Below are 20,224 nucleotides of genomic sequence, written 5' to 3'. Positions count from 1 at the left end.
ACAGATGCTGACTACCAGACTACCTGACCCCTTTGGCACAACCCTGCTGGGAGGTGAGAGTGAGGGTGGCTAGCTGAACCCCTTGGTACGCCAACAGGTGACACTTGAGGAGTACACTGGCACCACTACCCTAGAGCTGTATGGGATGAGCAGGGTTGCCTCTTTCCCCGACTTTGGTTCACATGTTTGCTACGTTGCTAATGAATAAGATTACAAAGGATAAAGAGTTTGGTTCTTGGTACCCCCAGTGGGTGACTCACAACTGCCTCTAACTCCAGCTTCACACTCTCTTCTGGCCTCTTCAGGCGCGCGCGCGCGCACGCGCACACACACACACACACACACACACACACACACAGAAATAAATACATTTTAAAAAGAAGAAGGAAAAAAGAAGCATGTGGGTGAGTGCTGGTCCAGTGGTATGGCCATGGGCTCTCAATCACTACTTACTTTCGGATCAGTCTGCAGAGCCGCTTCCGGTTGAAGGGAGGGGTGCTCTTTGAGTTGGCTATTTCTGAGAGTCGATCAGCAACTGCCTTATAGTCGAACTACCAAGAAGAGACAGGCACATGAGTGGTAGTCAAACATCCAGCCTATCCAAGCTGCCCTCTAGGTGCTCTGGGAGTAGTCCTCTCCCGACTGTGGTCTCATACCCAGAGCAAAATTTGCCTAAGGAGCTTCTTATGTTCCTCCGGGTTCTCAATCTTAGAACCTATAATACTCTTATTTTTTTTTTTTTTTTGAAAATACAACTAGGTACACTGAGAGTGTAGTGGCGCACGCCTTTAATCCCAGCTCTTGGGAGGCAGAGGTAGGTGGACCTCTGTGAGTTCGAGGCCAGCCTGGTCTACAAAGCAGCAGTTCTAGGACAGCCAGGGTTACATAATAGAGGGACCCTGTAACAAACCACCAACCATCAAAACTGGGAGCTTGGCATGGTGCTGCATGCCTGTACTCCCAGCACTTGGGAGGCAGAGGGATTGCTATCAACTCCAACCTAGACTACATAGCAAGATCCCGCTTCAAAAATCAAATCAAAAACGCCTGAACAGTACCAGCAGAGCTGGAGCTGCCGCACAGAGGCAATCAGATAACCATGATTAGAAAATGAGGATTAGTGTCTTTCAAAATCCCACCTCGTGTACTTATTGTTCTCTATTCTTGAGATGGGGTTTTTCTATGTAGCCTGGGCTGGCCTGGAACTTGCTCGGAGGTCTACCTCTGCCTCCTGAGTGCTGGGATTAAAGGTGTGTGTCACCATGCTTGGCTTCCTCTTGTGTTTTTGAAACAGGCATTTACTAGGTAGTCCAGGCTAGTTTTGAACTTGAGACCCTCCCATGTGCCGAGATTCCATGCGTTCGACACCATGCCAACCTAAAATCTCATTCTTTTAAAATTGTTCCCAACAAGCTCATTCTAAGAATGGTGACATTAATTACAGAAGGGATTATAAAGGACTTTACAGTTCAGGCCCTATGGCTTAATGAGCTCTGACCCTAATTCTCCAGCCAAGCACCCCCAGTCAACCCACATTCTATAAAAAGCAACAGCCGCCCCCACCTGGAGAGGTGACCCTGAGTCTCTGAAGGCCGCACAGCCGTCTCTTTCTCTGCTGCCAACGACTCCATCTCTGAGGCAATCGCCCAGCGCTGCCAAAATACACCCAAAGACAAAGACAAAATCTTGACATTCGAAAATAGATGTGGCTCAGTCTCTTCAGGCTCTGGGTTCAAGCCCCATTACCAGGGAGAAAAATAAAAAACGGTACCAGCACCTTGCTGCCTAGGGAGATGTGCGGGTTAGTCTCTTAAAAACGCCTGTCTTTTTATTTTCTATGTAAAGCTCAGGTTTTAACCCCAGTACTAGCCCCACACTGAACAACTCCACCCCCTCCAAAAAACAACTAAAGACTCCTGGAAGGAGGCTGTGTGCCAGAGGGGACCACAGCAACACATATGTGATCCTGACTGCAGGGCAGCTCTCACAGGCACAGGCCAAACACTTCCCAAAGGTGAGCTCCCAGGAGGGGCAGAAGCAGCTGGGCCTGTGTGAGTGGTGTCGGGCTTCTCCCTGGGGCCCCGGATTGTGCACACGTGTCTCTAGGTACCCTGCTTCATATTTTGGGAGGCTATATTCAGTGAGGTGCCAACAAAGTGCTGGGGAGGCTTAGTCAGGTTAAGTGCATCCCACACAGGTACAAGGGCCTGGGTTCAGTCCTCAGAATCCATATGAAAAAGGCTGGGCATGGTAGCACAGGCTGGTAAGCTCAGTACAGGGAAGGCAGAGACAGGTGGGTCCCTGGGACTCACTGGCCAGCCACTCTAGCCTAATTAGGCATCTTCCAGGCCAACGAGGAAAGCCATCTCAAAATAAGAGGTGCATGAAACCTGAGGAATGACTCCCAGTGCTGACATTTGGCCTCCACATGGAAGTGTACACACACGCATACACCCATAGACAAACCAATATCCACAAACAAGCAAAACCCCCGCTAACACCGCTAACACCCACCACCCCACACACACACACAAAGAAAAGAACATAAAGAAATGCTCTCACCGGCCTTCTTCCCACTGCCTGCTTTCCTACAGGCCAGCTTGTTTGCAGGGATCCCTTCGGCAGAGAGGCCACCATCTCCCACTCTGGTTTTCTGCTCTTCCACAGTCTCTTCAGGTACAAAAGCAGACTGATCTACAATGACTTCAAAAACACCCCTAGCTATAGTCTGTACCAGTGTGTGGCTGAGGGTAGAAGCACAGCAGAGAGAATGTGATTAAAACACTCAACTGGAGCCTGTGCAGAGAGGAGCGAAGCGGAGAGCAGCCCAGGGAAGTGTGTGCCTGTGCATGTGCCTGCCTGGGGCCCGGTGTGCCCACCACTGCTCAGCAGAGACTCAAAGACACCCGGAAGCAGGTCCACTGCAGATTCAAGGAAACCACCACGTGCCACAGGGCAGACAGGAATCTGGTGTGGGAGAGCGTCCTGGAGTGGCCAGCCAAGGGCTGTGACAGGGACCAGAACCTCTGCTTCCTTCCCTTCCTTCCTTCCTTCCTTCCTTCCTTCCTTCCTTCCTTCCTTCCTTCCGAGCAGGGTCTTACTGTGTAGCCTGAGCTGGCCTGGCTTCAGGCCTGTGAGGGGTATTTGGAATGGGTGCTCCTTATTCTAGATAATGCCTGGCATTGTGCTGTACAATAGAACCCCACCCTCAGGCACCAATGAAAGCAGTGAGGACACGTGAGCCACTTACTCCTTAGTCTTGGCAGCAATTCTGCAGAATGGATCAATTAACTTGAGGTTCTGATCCGCTAAAAGCTGTAATTTAGACATAAAACAGAGGGCAAATGAGGGAAAGATAGGCTTTTCTCTTTTCAGACATGTTCCTGCCCTCTCCCAGGTCAGATGAACTGCCCACCGGCCCGAGCTAGCCTCTCTCTGGTCTTGTGGGTGTTTTAGTTCAGTGACCCAAAGAACCATCAACTGGTCAGGGCTGTGCTGCAGCACTCACGTCCTGAGACAGCTGGGTGTGGTGCCTGGCCAGCAGCGGGCCCTGGCTATCTCCAGGACTGCAGGGAAAATATGAGTTCTATGTGGATGCCATCTCAGAGCATGAGACAAAGGCTTTTTTAAAAAAATTTTATTCATTCATCCATCAATTTAGTGTGTGTGTGCATGTGTCGCCCCTCTCTTAAAAATACACCATTTATAATTTCTTTTACTTAATATACATACACAAGCTTCACTACAGAACGTCAAAGAGAATAGTAAAAATTGTTTATATCCCCTAACTGAGATAATGATCTTTATCTCAAAGTACACCTTTTCTTTCCAGCTTTTTATCTATTTATATTAGGTATAATTTGCAAAGTGTTGTCTACTGCCTTTCCCCCACAGCTTCTAAAATACTCAGTATATCGTGATTGTTTCATACTGAACTCTGTAAATTGTTTTTAACTCTTTCTACAGGGGAAGAGGCAGGGTCTTGTTCTGCAGTACAGGCTGCCCTGGAACATGAGATTTAGCTGCTTCAAATGCTCACATGATAGACGTATGTGTACTCCCATGCCTGCACTTAGGGCTCTCGTACTCCTGGCAAATGACTCTCCTGCCTCAGCTTCTCCAGCAGCTGTGTGTGGCTCAATCCTACTTTATAGGTAAGACTGCTATAGAGACATAGTGCGGTGGTGTGCTGTCTAAAAGTCTACTAGCTGTCCAAGACACAGTCGACTCCAGGAGAAGTTACAGAGGTGGCTCCTTCTGACAGTACCCATGGTGACCCCGAGCATGGTGGTCCCATCACACTGCTGGCTGGCGGCGCTGCTTCTCACCTCTCTCCCTCCCACAGTGGAGAGCTCATCCAAATAAACGTCAATCAAGTGGGCTCTCACTCCATCGGGAGACTGACTCTCGGGATTCAGGATCTCCTTCATCAAGATGTCCAAAAAAAGTTTGATTTGGCTAGAGAACAACAAAAAACAAACCAACCACACGGTTTTGTTTTGTTCTGTATAAAAAGACATTATCACCGATCCCTCCCTGTTCTCAAAGAGCAGACAAAAATAATGAGTTTACTGCTCATACTGCAGAACAATCACTCTGAGGCCTAAGGGGAAGAAAACAGTTACTCTGATGAGTATCAACTGACTTTACCACTCCACTGGCTTTAAACCCCCTTTGGATCAGATCTATTTTGCTTCTCATAGCACTCACTACATAGTGGTAGGCATAGATGAGTCAATTCATGCTTTTGATTACCTGAAATCTTAGAGGACCCTATTATTCTATAAGGATTTTTTGGGGGGCACTAAGGATCAAAATTAGGGCCTCATACCCATTAGGCAAGTGCTCTACCACTGAGTCACCAAGCAACTCTGACATGCTTCTAATGTCACCATGTTAATGTCCATAGTTCACCAACCTTTCTTCCCAGGCATTCCGCTTGAGAACTTCAAAGCACTGCCTCAGGACCAGGCGGATCAGCTAAAGGTCGGCATTTTTATAATAAAAGAAAAGAGGAGTCACCATCTTGGCAGAACAAGGAGCCCAACAATGGATCCCCAAAGTGAGACAACATCCTTAAATCTATTGTAATCCCTGAATCAAAAACATTATGTGCCTGGACCCAAGAGCCGGACACCAGCCTGCACAGCATACAGAGACTCCGCCTCACAACCCCCAGAAAACACAACTCAAGATATGACCACTGCATTCTGCCACACCGTGCCTGGCTTTCCATTGTTCTCTTGCTGGGGATGGAAGCCAGGTCTCAAGAATGCTGGCAGGGCAGCTCTTGTCCTAGAACCTCACAGCCACGTCCTGGGGTGTCGTTTACCTTCTCCCCAACAGCCTTTCTCCCTCTTAACTCTACAAGCTATATTAAGATCATTAGCCACAGCCGGGCGGTGGTGGCGCACACCTTTAATCCCAGCACTCGGGAGACAGAGCCAGGCAGATCTCTGTGAGTTCGAGGCCAGCCTGGTCTACAGAGTGAGTTCCAGGAGAGGGGCAAAGCTACACAGAGAAACCCTGTCTTGAAAAACCAAAAACCAAAAAAAAAAAAAAATCATTAGCCAGGTGGTGGTGTATACCTTTAATCCCAGCACTTGGGAGGCAGAGGTAGGCAGATATCTGAGTTCAAGGCCAGCCTGGTCTATACATAGTGAGTTCAAGACAGCCAGGGCTATTACACAGAGAAACCCTGTGAAAAACCAAAACTAACCAACCAACCAACCAAAACTCCCCTCCAAAACCCTCTTGGCAAACTCCAAATCAGCTTCAAAAAGAGAAAAAGAGTAAGAAAAAACAGCAGGTAAGAAGAGGTCTACCACTGGGCGGCACCCCCAGCTCTCTGCCCGTCTTCTAACAGAACATTCCGTGTAGAAGCTCAAGTCAGTGTGGAGGAAGGCACCACCTTACCATGTAGTACTTGTCCAGCCGCAGCTTGTCTATCCCTTGCCACTCTCGATTCATGGTTTGCCAGAAGGTCTGAATGAAGAGGTGTTCTGCAAGAACAAGGGTTCTCAGGGCTCAGTTGCCACAGGAGCACACAGCTAGAAGGAAGCAGCTGAAAACACACCTGGTTCTCTTTACATATCTATCTCAGACTTCTTGGACAGACGGAGTATGCTCAATAACTTCCTTGATAGCTACATAAGGACATTATAAGATGATACTATCGGCATCTCTTAAGCAGAATGCTCCCCAAAGCACTGTTCTTTATCCGCATCAAACTCACATTTCTATTAGAGTTCTCTGAAGGCATCCAATGGCCCTCTCTACTATAGCTGCACCCGACAATCAATCCTAATCTATTAATTTTGATGAGCATCCTTACAATTCATGTATAAATGTAGATCTTTTTCTGATATTAGGCGTTGTCTGAGTGAGACACAGAACAAGTTATTAAGTCACAGAACTACCATCTTTAAAATTGGAAATCTTTCCTTATTTACTGATTTTTGAATGTCTCCACTTCCTTTTACATAGGGTTTGGCTGTTACCCAGGCTGGCCTGGAGCTCACAAACCTCCTGCCTCAGCCTTTTGAATGTACCACCACACCCAGCACAATTTATTAGCAAATGAAATCTTTACTATACAACAAATGTAGATTTTACATGTTGCAAGTCAGCTAGAACTGAGAGGACCAACCAGAGTCACTGGAGTGGGAAATGTCAACCAGAACGAACTGCTGCCCACCTTCAGAAAACTCATCTTTTCTTTTAGACAGAGAAGAGTTACTTTACACTTTACTACAGTGCTTTATCGCCATGGTGGCGCTAATCTTGGCCAGGATGAATCTGCCAGGTTACTGCATGCACTGGCATATGTGCCACCGCTTCTAAGTGTGAGAGTAACTTGAATTTGGAGACTTTGGAGGAGTGGTGATCAGTCTTTGGATGCCAAACGATCTCTATTCACTTAGCAGCTGACATTAGGCACAGCAGTCTTGAAAACAATTCACAGCATGTGACATCTGTACAATGCTAGCAAGAGGCTCCCACATCCCTAACACCTAGGAGACCCAACTTCACGGGAGGGAGGCACTGACTAGGTTCCCCAGGTAAGCTACCAACCCTGCTAACAAGGAAAGCTGAAAGCCAGGAAAACGGCAGGACTTACGAGCCTCTGAGCTGTTAACAACATGGATGAGTTGGGAAATAATGTTCGCTAGCTCCTCCTGCAAAGGTGGGTCGGGGAGAAACATGGGTTATTAGGTGGTCACGCTGTGGTGACGGCAGTGCTGTGGGCACAGTGCTGTACCCTCCTCCCTCTGTGGTGAGGAAGCCTGCGCCTAGTCTAGGTCTGTGGCTGACACACCTGGGTTTTATTAAATGTGAAACTCCAAACTTTAGTCAACTACTGGGTTAATGTGTTATTTCTGAAAAAAAAAACTAACACTATGTGCTCAAGAAAGCATCTCTGGTTAAGAGGTTGAATAATTCCAAGAGAAATAATCTCACTGCCAACTTCTGCCTACTCCCCTTCCCTTTTTGAGACAGGATTTCTCTCCATAGCTCTAGCTGGCCTCAAACTCACAGAGATCTGTCTGCCTCTGCCTCTGAGTACTGGGATTAAAGGTATGCATTACCACACCTCACCCCTGGATTTAACATATAAACTCAATACAATCTATCATAAAAGCCAGAAGGTATAGCACCACCTTGCTGGTGCTTATACACTAGGGTTTTCACTCCAGTCTTCTGCTAGACCATGTTGGCTGGAATGTCAACAGACTCCTCTAGGTTGTGCTCTGGGCAAAACTGAAGAGCATGTGGAGGCACAGTAGACTCCATTTGGCAGAACTAAGGGGCTGGGCCTAGGAAGAAGCCTTCCATCTTCCAGCTACCTGAAGATGAGCGCCCTTATTGGCCCTGCTCACGTCTCCTGTGCCCAGAGTTCCTTATTCATCTTGAATGAATTCCAAGACTTGAAAATGATGTTCCTTTTTGTTAGTTCTCTTCCTCCACTAAAGCTGCTTGTTGCTACTTCTGAATATAATCTTACAATATTTTGCCCTGCTATCCCACTCAAAATATGTTCAGTAGAATCAACACAGTGAACTGGGACAAGTCACTACATGTCCTGAGAAAAGTAGCAAGGCTTCCTATACAAGGTAAGTGCTACCCAGGAGGATTCTACCCTGGGGTTGTGTGTTGTGACCCACACCACCCTGCATCCTTGGGGGGGGGGGGTGTCTAGTTTCAGGCAGCAGAACAAAACTCTTCTATGGTTGTATTGGTGGCAGCCTCAGTGGGCAGGGAGAAAAGCTTGACTGTGTATTCCGGCCACCAGTGCAGCCACTTGGCACCACAAGGCACTTTAGCCACAGGGCCTGGCTGCTTGCTTGGGCACTAGGCCCTCTGGGACATTCACCAGGCCCCCGCTGTGCTTCTGACCATGCGTCAACGTAAGAGAAAGCGGAAACATTAAAAACGTTGTGTAAAACCTACCATAGAAGCTATGAAATGATGAGAGCATTAGGGAGTCTATGACCTAGCATGTCCGATATGTCTGAAAGCACAGCCTAAGAGCCTGCTGCCCCTTCCTGAGGGGACAAGAGCTGAGACAATGGCTCCTTGAAGCATTCACTTCCACCTGTTTGGGGATGGCAGCAGACTGGCGGAGCGTAAACCATCAAGTCTCTTATCCACCGTGGCAAAGGTCCAGGAATATGACGAGGGGCTGTGTTACCTGCAGAAGGGGCTCGTCCTGTACCCACATGCAGTAGAAGAGTCCTTTCCATATTTTTAGGAGTTCTTCCTGACTGAAACTTCCTGTGGGAGAGAATGGCACAACCACCTTAGAGTCTATGCTCTTTCCTTAATGTTTACAGATGCTATGATACAAGCGGCAAAATTACCGCATACATTCCCTTCCTCTGCACACCTTTCCCTAAACCTGAAGCACACCTCATGCTAATGGCTAATGTTCCAAGCATGCCATGTACACAGGTAGCCACTACTGCACAGGTGTCGCTATCGGCCAAAGGAGGGTGGCAATGGGGGCAAGTCCTTATCACCAAGTGTGACAATAAAACCAACCCATACACCTGGTAGACCAGTTGCCAAGCACATACAGGCCTTGAACTCATCCCCTGAACCAACGAGGGAAGAAAGGAAGCTTCACTGATCTTAATGATGGAAAACTCCGAGTCCTATAAAAGATGCAAGGTTCTCCAGTCACTAAATGCCCTATCAAGTGGCAGAACCATTCCCAATCCACTCCCAAGGACAGATGATGGGCCAGTGAGCATCACGGTTTTGCCGAGGGGTACTTTTAAAAGGGTCCTGCTACAGGCAAAGATCAGCCATGTTCCATCTTCTCATTGTGCCAGCCATCATTTCCTGGGCAGTTCTTCACACAGCGTCAGCCTGTTGGAAGTGGCATGCCCTGGAGGGGTCCTGGGCCTGTTCCAGGTGTCGGGGAGCAAAGATGACCGTGGATGAGGAGGCAGGAGAAGCACTTTAGGCTGATGTGCCTCACAAGGTCTCTATCTGCGTGAATGGAAAGCAACACAGTCTTTTCAGCAGTACACTGGGACAAACAAGCCAAAGAAAAACAAGTTTTGTTTGTTCTGAGATGGGGTTCTCTGTATAACAGCTCTGGCTGTCCTGGAACTCACTCTGTAGACAAGGCTGGCCTTGAATTCACAGTAATCCACCTGCCTCTGCCTCCTCAGTGCTGGGATTAAAGGTGTGCATCACTATGCCTGGCTGTTTGCTTAGCTTTCTGAGACATGGTCTTGTTACTTAGCTCAGGCTGGCCTTGATATTTATGATCCTCCTGCCTCTGTGTTCCACCTCACACAGGTGGAGTATTAGTTTAAGATGTGTTTCATTCATTCATGGTGTGCAATATTTGTTTAATGATGCAAAGAAGTGTTGCATTCTTTCATGTTGCATTTGTTTAACTCTGTAAAGTTGTGTTACTGTGCCTGTCTAAAATACCTGATTGGTATAATAAAGAACTGAATGGCCAATAGCAAGGCAGGGGAGAGAAGTAGGCGGGACTGCCAGGCAGACAGAATAAATAGGAGGAGAGATCTAGGCTCGAGAGAATAGAGAAGAGGAGGAAAAAATAAAGAGGGAAAGGAGGACACCAGGGGCCAGCCATGGAGTAAGTAGGGAAGGGAGACATAGACATACACACACACACACACACACACACACACACACACACACACACAAAATAAAGGTAAAAGGCCAGGAGTGGAATGTAAAGAGAAATGGGTTAAGTTAATTTAGAAAAGCTGGCTAGAAACAAGCCAAGCTAAGGCCAGACATTCATAAGTAAGAATAAGTTTCCATGTATTTATTTGGGAGATGGTGGCAGGCCTCCAAAGAGTTAAAAAAAAAACAAAAAAACAAAAACCCAAAACCCAAAACCCAAAAAACCCAACTACGCACACAATCAAGTACATATTTGAATCTGGTGTGCTATTAACTGTAAAAGACATTGTTAAAATGACAAAGAACCCTTGTAAGGAACTAATGGGTCTGAGGTGTACTCAGTGAGCAAACTTTATTCTATGACTGATTTCCAACTTACTGAAGAGTCAGCCGTCTCTGGGCTGGGGAGATGGTGCAGTAGGTGAGACCATCTGTGAGGCAAGCATGAGGGAGGACCTGATTGAGTCTTCAGTTCCACATAAAAGCTATGTGCGCCTGTGATTTCCAACTGTCAACCCAGCCTAGCAGAACCACGAAGGTTCGGATTCAGAGATCCCGTCTTTAGAGAATAGGGTGGAGAGATAGTGAGGCCAAACTACATCCTCCCACGGCTTTCACAAGAGCATGCATGCACACGCACCTCACCAACATTCCCCCCAAAAGGTTCTTAAAAGAGGCCTGTCTCCTTTCAATACCTTTATAATGTTGCATTTTGATTCTTTTGTGACAGTTTTCCACTTTAAACCAAGATGGCAAGTGTGGCAGCACATGCCTTTAATCCCCATACAGATGCAGGCAGAGTCCCAGCCAAGGCTACGTAGCAAGACTGTCTCATACAAAGAAACCACCCACAAATCCCAAACATCAGGATAACAGAAACCATAGTAGAGTTAGCTAATCAAAGCACATTTCCTTAAGGAGCCACACAGAAGATGTGCCAACCAGCCTCTCTCAGAAATGTAAATATGGCGCACATCCCCAGCACATGCCTGACTGCAGCTCCGATGGCCAACTTTTCTTGTTGTGGTAATCTGCACCTTTGCTGATCATGCTCTAAGATTGCGCATGTCCCTGGAGAACTGGTGGATCTGTGTAAGGACTGGTGACTGCAGAAACCACTTTAGACCACTTGGGTCAGATCCCATCCGAACCATCAGTTGGAACTTATCACAGAAAAAAACCAAAACCAAAACCAAAAAACCCACACAGACCAGACTAAGTAATCTAAAAAATCTGACTTGTATCTCTGATGACTAGTTTATAGAAACTAGGAGCAGAGATGCATGTTAAATAGACGAGGGCATGGCATTCTAGAAGACAAATGACCCGCATTCCATAACAAACAGCACAGGAAAAAAAGATAAAGAACTGCTGGAAATGATGTCTGCACATATTTCAGTCAAAACAGTCTTGTCTGGACTGACACAAAACAGAAAAGATGGTGAGAAAAATTCAGCATGACATCAAGATTTGTTTATCTGTGTGATGTGTGTGTGTGTGTGTGTGTGTGTGTGTGTGTGTGTGTGTGTATGAAGAGTCTTGCTATGTAGCCCAGGCTGGCCTTAAATCCTTCATCTTTCTGCCTCCACTTGTGATGATAGGTGCATAGCACCAGGCCTGGCTGACACCTTTTGTTATGGTGTAAGGGTGGTGCTGTGGTTGTTAAAAGAGGGCCTGAGATCCCCACGGGGGAGGGGCACGTCAGATGACCTGGTCAAGTGCCGGGAACTACAACAGCAGTCACATGAGGATACTTTTCACATATCTGAAATGATCCTCAATACAAGAGGAAAAAAAGGCGGGTGGAGTACATGAAGTAGACAGAGTTCCACCGGGCTTTGTGCTTTGATCCGACACTTCGAGAACTGTCCCAGGCCGGGTGGTGGTGGCGCATGCCTGTAATCCCAGCACTTGGGAGGCAGAGGCACTCGGATCTTTGTGAGTTCGAGGCCACCCTGGCCTACAGAGTGAGGGGGGGGGGAAAGGCGCAAAGCTACACAGAGAAACCCTGTCTCGGAAAATAAAATAAAAAAAAAAAAAAAAAAAAAAAAACTGTCCAGAAAGCAAGTGGAAAGCTGTAGTCATTAATGAACCACAGCAGAGGATTAAAGCTGGGGTTTCCAGTAAGGCCAGGGCGGGGGCACTCAGGCTTTGTCTGCCAGCTGCCAGTGGGTCGTTGCAGGGCTAACTAGGATTTCAGGGCAAGGCTGTAAAGGGGGCAGTGGGGTGAGGTGTGTAGGAGTAACAGCAGTGAGGGCCTAAGCCAAGTCGGAGAAAGGCGATTAACCTCCTTACACAGTTCCTGTGCCCAGGCTCTCGGGATGCATGCCTCTCTCCGGTCAGTCTCGGCACACAAGCCGTCCCCGTGCCTGCATGGGGGGAGTGAGACTGGAGACGACCCAGTGGAGCAAAGCTTCTTCAGAGAAATGGGTGTCACTGGCGTCACTGGCTTCCTGCCGCACAGGGGCACCTTACTTACTTACCTTACTATCCAAGTGCGTAGAGAGCAGTCAATCCCACCTCAGGTCAAATGCTCACACACTTTTTTGCATTTTTGCGAAAATCCCACACAAAATTCCTAAAGTCAGTCAAAAGCATGTCTAACTCACTGGTTTTTCCCCAGAGGGACACTGGGACCCACCTGATGTGTACGCTCTAAGACCTTGCTTACGCGCACAATTACATGTATGTCAGAACAGCATGGCTACGTGTGTTGGATGTGTGTTATCATAATCTGTACTGTGGCCTTCCACACTTAAAACACCACAGTATGTACTATCTCCATGCCTCCATGCTCAGTAACTTCACCACTGAACTACAAATCTCCAGATGGTTCTTGAAAGGACACCAATATGGAAAGCCAATGGTTAGTGACAGGTCAGTGCATCCAGTATCTCTGGCCAGCTCAGAGCTATCACAGGCAAAGCTTCCACAGGACGCACTAGAGGCTTCTAAAATGAAATACAGTCAATTATCAACAGACTTGACAGTGGTAAATGTCATTGTTATTCACTTTCTTTCTTAACCCGCCCTCATTTTTTTTTAAATGGTTTATTTTATGTGCACTGGTGTTTTGCTTACGTGTGTGTCTGTGTGAGGGTGTCAGATCCCCTAGAACTGGAGTTACAAACAATTGTGAGCTGCCATGTGGGTGCTGGGAATCGAACCCGGGTCCTATGGAAGAGCAGTAAGTGCTCTTAAGGGGTGAGCCATCTCTCCAGCCCCCTAGCCCACCCCATTTATCCCAGTTTCTTGTGTGTGTACACTGTGTGTGTGTGTGTGTGTGTGTGTGTGTGTGTGTGTGTGTGTGTACATACGCTAGAGGCCAGAGAAACAACACTGGGCATTCCTCAGGCACCATCCACCTTGTTTTTTTGAGACAAGTCTCTTACTGGTCTGGAGAATTCATAAAGTAGGCTAGGCTAGCTGTCCAGTGAGCCCCAGGGATCTCTGTGTTTTTGCCTCCCCAGAGCTGGGATTACAAGTGTGTGCCACTACATCTGGCTTTTTCTTTATGTGGGTTCTGGGGATCAAACTCAGGTCTGTGTGCTTGTGACTGAGCTATCCCCCCGGCCATCCCCCATCTTGCAGCTTTTAAGCCATGGGCAGTAGTGACACTACACGGGCTCAAAAAAGTAAATGTGGGGGCCATGAAAAAAGTTTCCAACAGTAAAAACTTTCTGAACACACATCTAAACTAACTCAAATTAAACACATAATGAACCCAGGGTGTTGCTGGCAGTACTTGGCCTTGTATGTATGAGACCCCAGTTATGAACACACATGTCCATTTGCACTCTGCATGCCACGATGCCACAGAACGCCAATGAGCACTGCCTGTAACACCCGAGGGCAGACTTTTGACGATGGTAGGGGACATGCTGCAGCTCTGTACTCTAACACAAGGTCTTCTGCTCTTAGACAAACATAATGAAAACAAAGGTTTCACTATTTCTGAATTGTTACTCTGAAGCATGTATCAAATTAGTGTATCTTTGGATTGGACTGTGTTGGAATAGTTCACTTAAAAACTTAAATTTGTGCCGGGTAGTGGTGGCGAACTTGGGAGGCAGAGGCAGATGGATATCTGTGAGTTTGAGGCCAGCCTGGTCTTCAGAGTTTCAGAACAGCCAGGGCTACACAGAGACACCCTGTCTTGAAAATCACCCCCTGAAAAAAAATTACATTTGTTACTGCTGTTGGTGTGCTGTGGCATGTGTGTGGAGGTCAGAGGACAGCTTTGTGGAGTTGCTTCTCCCCATCCACTTCGACTTGGGTTCTGGAAATCCAACTCAGATCACCAAGCTTGTGTGGAAGCACTTTTACCTGCTGAGCCAGACTACTGGATTTTAAAGACAGTTGTGTTTGATAGCTCATGCTTACAATCTGAGCCCTTGGGAGGATGGGGCAGGAGAAGTGCCATGAAGTCCGGGCCAGACTGAATACCACAGAGTGAAGTCAAGGCCAGCCTGAACTGCAGAGACCCTGTCCTTCCCGATTGCGGTTTGAGTTGCTGACTGTGCTTCATTTAAAACAATTAGTTAATTCAATCATGGAATGATTTCAGGTTGGGATTAGGGCAGAACAATTTCTGAACCAGCCCTCAACACATTCCTGCTATTTCATAGTATATACTCAATATAGAGTGACATTTTCTGCACTGAAAATTGTAACTCAAATGACCAAAATCAACTCTGAACAGTGGTGATGATGTAGCTTAAGTCCTGCAAGCATCCAATGCTCAACCAAGAAGATCTAATTCCTTATGGAAAAATAAACAAGCACTTCTTTTTTTTCTCTTTCTTTCTTACTTTGTTGAGACAAGGTCTATCATTTTAGTTCTGTCCTAGAATTCTCTAGGTAGACCAGGCTGGCCTTGAACTCAGAGATCCACCTGCCTCTGCCTCCCAAGGGCCACCAGGCCCAGCACAAACAAGCACTTCTATCTTATTAGTATGCATATTGTTCTCATTTTTAATAGGTGGTAAAATTATATATGTGACAGACTTTTCAAAAATAAAATCCTCTCACTTAATGTTTCATTTGTATACCTAGTTTTTATGCCTATATACTTGGGGTCCTGTAAGATTTCTCAGGTAAAGGGTTGTGAATAGAAAATTTTTAAGAATCCCTGGTCTGTTCAAGTCCTCCACTCTAAATATCTACTTTCAAAATATGTACAAAAATCCTATTTTCATCTGGGAGTTTAGTTGGTAAAAACAGGTACTGATTTTTAAAGTACTTAAAGGGGTATGGAAAACCAGTATTTGACTCTTTTGAAAGCCCAAAAGATGCAGTAAATATCTGAAGCAGTTTTAGTTGAGAGTTGCTTTTGAAGCTATGCTTTCTTCTTGGTGGTAAGTTTTTCTGAGGTGCTGGGGACTGAAAGCAGGGTCCTGGACATACCAGGCAAGCACTCTATCACTAAGTAACCATCCTTGGGCCCTCCTCCTCTGCCTCTTTATTTTGAGACAGGGTCTTTCTATGAGACCAGACTGACCTGGAACTTAAAATTATGCCTCAGTCTCTCAAGTTCTGGAATCACAGGCATCACTACCATACCTGACCAAGGAATACCTTTTTTTTTGGGGGGGAGGGGCAGGGTCTCACCATGTATTTCTGGCTGGCCTAGAACTCACTATGTAGACCAGGCTGACCTTGAACTCACCGAGATCTGCCTGCCTCTGCTTCCTGAGTTCAAGGATTAAAGGTGAGTGCCACCACCCCTGGGTGTGGATAGATTTTAAATCTTTATATAACCTAGTTTCTGACAACAGTTTAGATTTAGCTATTTTAAAAAGAACGACATGAATATAAAAGACATGAAGACACAGGAAACACCACTGAGTTTTGAAATGAGAATGTCCAACAGCAAGTCTCTCCATGAAATGAACACAGTAGCCATTCTGGATGGGGACAGTGTCATATTCCAGACCACGCCATAGTGAAAACCTTCCCCCTTTTTATAACTGTCTGGTGGAGAGCCCTAACTCCATCAGTAGGAAAGGTACTTACTTCCACAGTACCTTCAGTAATTCTAGCCACTGCCAACCATAAATCCAGTCATTTTATATGCCATCAGAAAGGATGCTAGGGCTGAGGAAATAAATGGCTTGGCAGGAAAAGGTTCTTGCCACACAAACCTCAGGGCCAGAGTTCCAGCTTTTGAACACACATAAAAGTGGGAGGAGAGAACTGACCCTATAAACTTGTTTTCTTTTTGTACACATTTCTCTCCCTTATGTGCGAAAGCACTTACCTCACACACACCCCTAAGACTAATACAAAGAGGAAGCAAAGACACAAACGAAACTCCCACAGGGTTGATTTTGAGACGCACCATGACTTTAGCAAATGTTAAACGTTTAAGGCTGAGAACTGCTAAGACAGGAGGGGACTGCCTGCTTGGTCCCCTGCTCTATTCCCTGCGCCAAGAGCAGTGTACACAACGACACGTGGTGCTTCACAAATGTTTGCTGCGTTTATGAAGGAATACTCCAAGAGTCATGAAACACACAGCGACCCTCTCACAAGAGTAGAGACCACAGAGCTATCTTTATGCTGCTGACAGACAGCTTTCTGTTTCAGTAAGACTAACATCAGATTTCCCAGCAAGACTCAAGGCTGCAAAACAAACTGAGTTTGTCAACGAGACTCAAGTGTGAGGCAACTCGTGCTTCTATTATGATGGGGCAGAGCAGTGCCAGATACTTAGGTTTCCTTGTCCCATGATCATTAAGACAGTCATTCTGCAATTTTTACTGATTTGCATGCACATATGCATAGGTCAGAAGTCAATGTTGGGTATTTTCTTCAATAGCTCTCCAACTAATTTTCTGAGACAGGTTATTTCAATGAACCCTGAACTCACCAATCTGGCTAGACTGTCTAGCCATCAAGGCTCCACCAGGATTTCACTTGGCCTTTAAATGGATGAACACCTGAACTCAGGTGCCCCTGGGCATGTGGCAAGCACATTGCTGATAGAGCCATGTTCCTGGCCCCTGTAGTTAGTACTTTACACATAGGTATATTTTACTTGCATCTATGTGTACTATGTGCATCTGCAGTGACTGCGGAGGTCAGAAGAGAGTGTCGGATGCCCTGGAACTGGAGTTATGAATGGTTATGAGCCACTACGTGGGTGCAGGGAATAGAACCTGAGTTCTCTGTGCGCACACACAGTGCTCTAACCCACTGAGCCATCTTCCCAGCCCCTCTACAATTATTATTATTTTTTTCTTGAAGGCCTTCTATATTCCACAAACTGGCCATGATGATGAACAGGGGAACAAGATAAGCGAATCTGGTGGGATGGTGATAACCAGGAAAGATCCTGGGGTACTGGTGAGAGCCAAATGGCTTGAGGTCCTTGTGACATCTTAGTATTCCAAGTCCTGGGCCTGTCTCCAAAGGGGTCTGAGAAGCATGCTCTCTGGATGTTTGAGGTCCAGATGTACTTGTTTGCTTTTGTCTCCTGAGGGCCCTCCTAAGGCTCCATGTGCTTTTACCTATGGCTAAGAAAACGGAAGCTTACAGTGCTGAGGTAGGTGTGTGTGTGTGTGTGTGTGTGTGTGTGTGTGTGTGTGTGATATAAGCCACAGAATTCAGAAACAAAGTTATCTGTACAGAGCTGAGGCAGGACCATGAGGAGTTCAAGGTCATTCTCAGTTACATAGCTAACAGAGACCAATCCTGACTACAGGAAACCCTGTATCAAACAAACAGCACCCCCACCCCCTGTATCTAAGTACCACAAAAGGGACACATATTTTGCAACTTTAGAGGTAACCCGGAGGTGGGGGAGATACTGAAGCGGGATTTCCCAGAAGTGATACTGCTAAGGGAGAAGGGGTAGAATTCTTTGCAGAACAAGCAGGAAATAAAAAGGCATGGAGGTGAGAAAGTGGGCTAGGTGTCCTCAGCCTGCAAGGAAGGGTTTTATTGGCTACTAATGACTTAGAAAAGCAGGTGAGGACACCATGACTGACAGACTGTGACCTTCAAGGAAAGCAGTGGTCCCATGAGATTTGTTTTAGGAGAATGACCTGGGCTGATTTGTGGAGGGCAGACTAAAGAAACACAATGGAAGCCCAGCTTGGTGGTGCATGTCTTTAATTCTAGCACTCAAGAGGTAGAGGCAGGTGGATCTCTGGGAGTTTGAAGCCAGCCTGGTTTCCAGGACAGCCAGGGCTCATACACAGAGAAACTCTGTCTTGGGACACAAAAACAAAAGGCACAATGGAGCGAAGGAGACCAGTTAGGGAACAGACAGGGCAGAAATCTAGGTGAGATAAAGGAATATCTGGTTAAGGCAGAGTTATTGAGAAGGCAAAACAAAGGGGCAATGTGTAGGGGTGGGAGTGGAGGATGAAGAAGAGAGTCCATGGCAATGCGGCGGGTCTGTGTGGTAGAAAAAATAAGGAAGTATGCGCCGTAGGGGAGGAGCAGCAGGAAAGAATAGCTGTTTTGGGGGAGTGGACCCCATTTTTGAAACTGAGGCACCAATGGGACAGCCAGGTGGAGTACCAGGCTAGCAGCACTAATCTGAGGGGAGGGTAGCAAAAGCCCACCGGGCTACCAAGTTAGGTTTCAGAACCACCAGCACATGTACACAGGAACCTTGTAAACATGAGAGTACACTGATCTTCTAGGGGCAACCCTTAACAGAAACGTTATGAGGGAGGGAGGGATTGCAGCTGCCAAAACGGCTCAGAGAGTAATTAGCATTTGGTGCATAAGCCGTCCGGCCACTGAGTCTGACCTCTGGATTCCAGGGTGGAAGACAGACAACTTTCAAAACCCAACTTCCACATGAGTGCCAGAACGTGCACACACGTAATAATTAAAAAAATTAGTTTTTATTCCTCTGTCAGACTACTCACAAAAGTTTCTCTCTTTTTTGGAGACAAAATCTTACTTGTCCTGTGGCCCTGGATGCCTTCATCCTCCCAAGTGCTTGGATTAATGGGGAGAGCTATCACATGAGGCAGATTTCAATTAAAAAAAAAAAAACTTTTAAAAGATTAATTTTAGGTGTATGTTTTGCCTGCCTCTATGTATGTGCACCACGTGCATGCCTGGTGTCAGCAGAGGTCAGAGGGGGCGACTCTTCTCCACGAACTGGTTGTGAGCTGCTATGTGGGTACTGGGACTTAAACCGCTGAGCTATTTCTCCAGGACCCCCCCCCGGCCCCGCCCCCCCTTCAATTTTATGCGGATTTAGCAACATTGTAACTTAAACTTTAGCCAACTGGCTGCAACCTAAAACCTTCACAGCATGCTGCAGTCCACACCTATGTGTTCACTCAAGAGTTACAGAAGCTACTCTGGATCACTTAAGTAAAACCCTGCAGTGCACTCCACGGCAGTTGAAATCCAAATGAGAAAGCCAGTGATCTGGCCACATTGCCTCCAGGCTCAACTTTCTGCGCGCCAACTTTCTGATTTTACTGGCCCAGGGCACCCTTAGCTCTTTCCTGCGTCTGCCTAGCTGGCTTCCTCCTGTCAAACCTCACAGAACACAGGCGGCTTCCTTTGGAGAGACTTTCCCCTGCACTTTTCCACACTACTGGTGTACATTCCCGCATTCACACACGCTCCACTGCCACAGGTCCTGACACTACACTGCCGGAGTTCCTCCGGGGCTGGAATGCAGCCTCAACTCTCTCCCGCACACCAGCGCCTGCAGGCACTGTCCAAGGAATGAAACCAGACACAAAAATGAGCCTCGGCGAGCTGAGCTTGAACCTGGAGCTCTGCCGCACAGCCCGCAGCAGCCGCACCCGCACCCACAGGCGCGACCCTCGCAGAGAGCACAGCGACGCGGACCCCGGCCAGCACCTGTGTCGCTCTGCGTCCTTGCGCTGAGATACTGCCGCAGCTTCCTCACTGCGCGGTCGCGGACACCCTTCTCGCTGGAGGCCAGCCGCTGGGCGAACTGGAGCTCGGCCGACTGCATGGCGGGAGCCATCGCGCCCGCTCCAGCATCCCCGGGCTGCGCGCGTGCAGCTCGCGGCCGAGCAGTCTGTACTGCGCCTGCGCACGGGCAGCG

At 47.2% G+C, this 20,224-nt stretch overlaps 1 protein-coding gene across 1 annotated transcript in view; it reads right to left on the bottom strand.

Annotated features, from left to right (window-relative positions):
* The window catches only part of Rrp1b (ribosomal RNA processing 1B), a 27,411-nt gene extending 7,219 nt beyond the window's left edge, over positions 1 to 20,192 (bottom strand). Inside the window, exons 1-10 of the mRNA XM_059243891.1 lie at positions 20,014 to 20,192; positions 8,693 to 8,775; positions 7,121 to 7,178; positions 5,917 to 6,002; positions 4,919 to 4,980; positions 4,329 to 4,458; positions 3,251 to 3,315; positions 2,563 to 2,744; positions 1,564 to 1,652; positions 454 to 551 (exon numbers count right to left, since the gene is read on the bottom strand). Coding sequence (XP_059099874.1) covers positions 454 to 551; positions 1,564 to 1,652; positions 2,563 to 2,744; positions 3,251 to 3,315; positions 4,329 to 4,458; positions 4,919 to 4,980; positions 5,917 to 6,002; positions 7,121 to 7,178; positions 8,693 to 8,775; positions 20,014 to 20,143 — 983 coding nt within the window. The 5' untranslated portion in view covers positions 20,144 to 20,192. The remainder of the gene's footprint in view (positions 1 to 453; positions 552 to 1,563; positions 1,653 to 2,562; positions 2,745 to 3,250; positions 3,316 to 4,328; positions 4,459 to 4,918; positions 4,981 to 5,916; positions 6,003 to 7,120; positions 7,179 to 8,692; positions 8,776 to 20,013) is intronic.
* Between the last annotated feature and the right edge of the window lie 32 nt (positions 20,193 to 20,224).

The sequence above is a fragment of the Peromyscus eremicus genome, chromosome 16_21, assembly GCF_949786415.1.
Source record: "Peromyscus eremicus chromosome 16_21, PerEre_H2_v1, whole genome shotgun sequence".
NCBI classification, from domain to species: Eukaryota; Metazoa; Chordata; class Mammalia; order Rodentia; family Cricetidae; genus Peromyscus; species Peromyscus eremicus.
The sequence above is the reverse complement of the archived record's forward strand: the minus strand, read 5'-3'. Positions and strand labels throughout refer to the sequence as shown.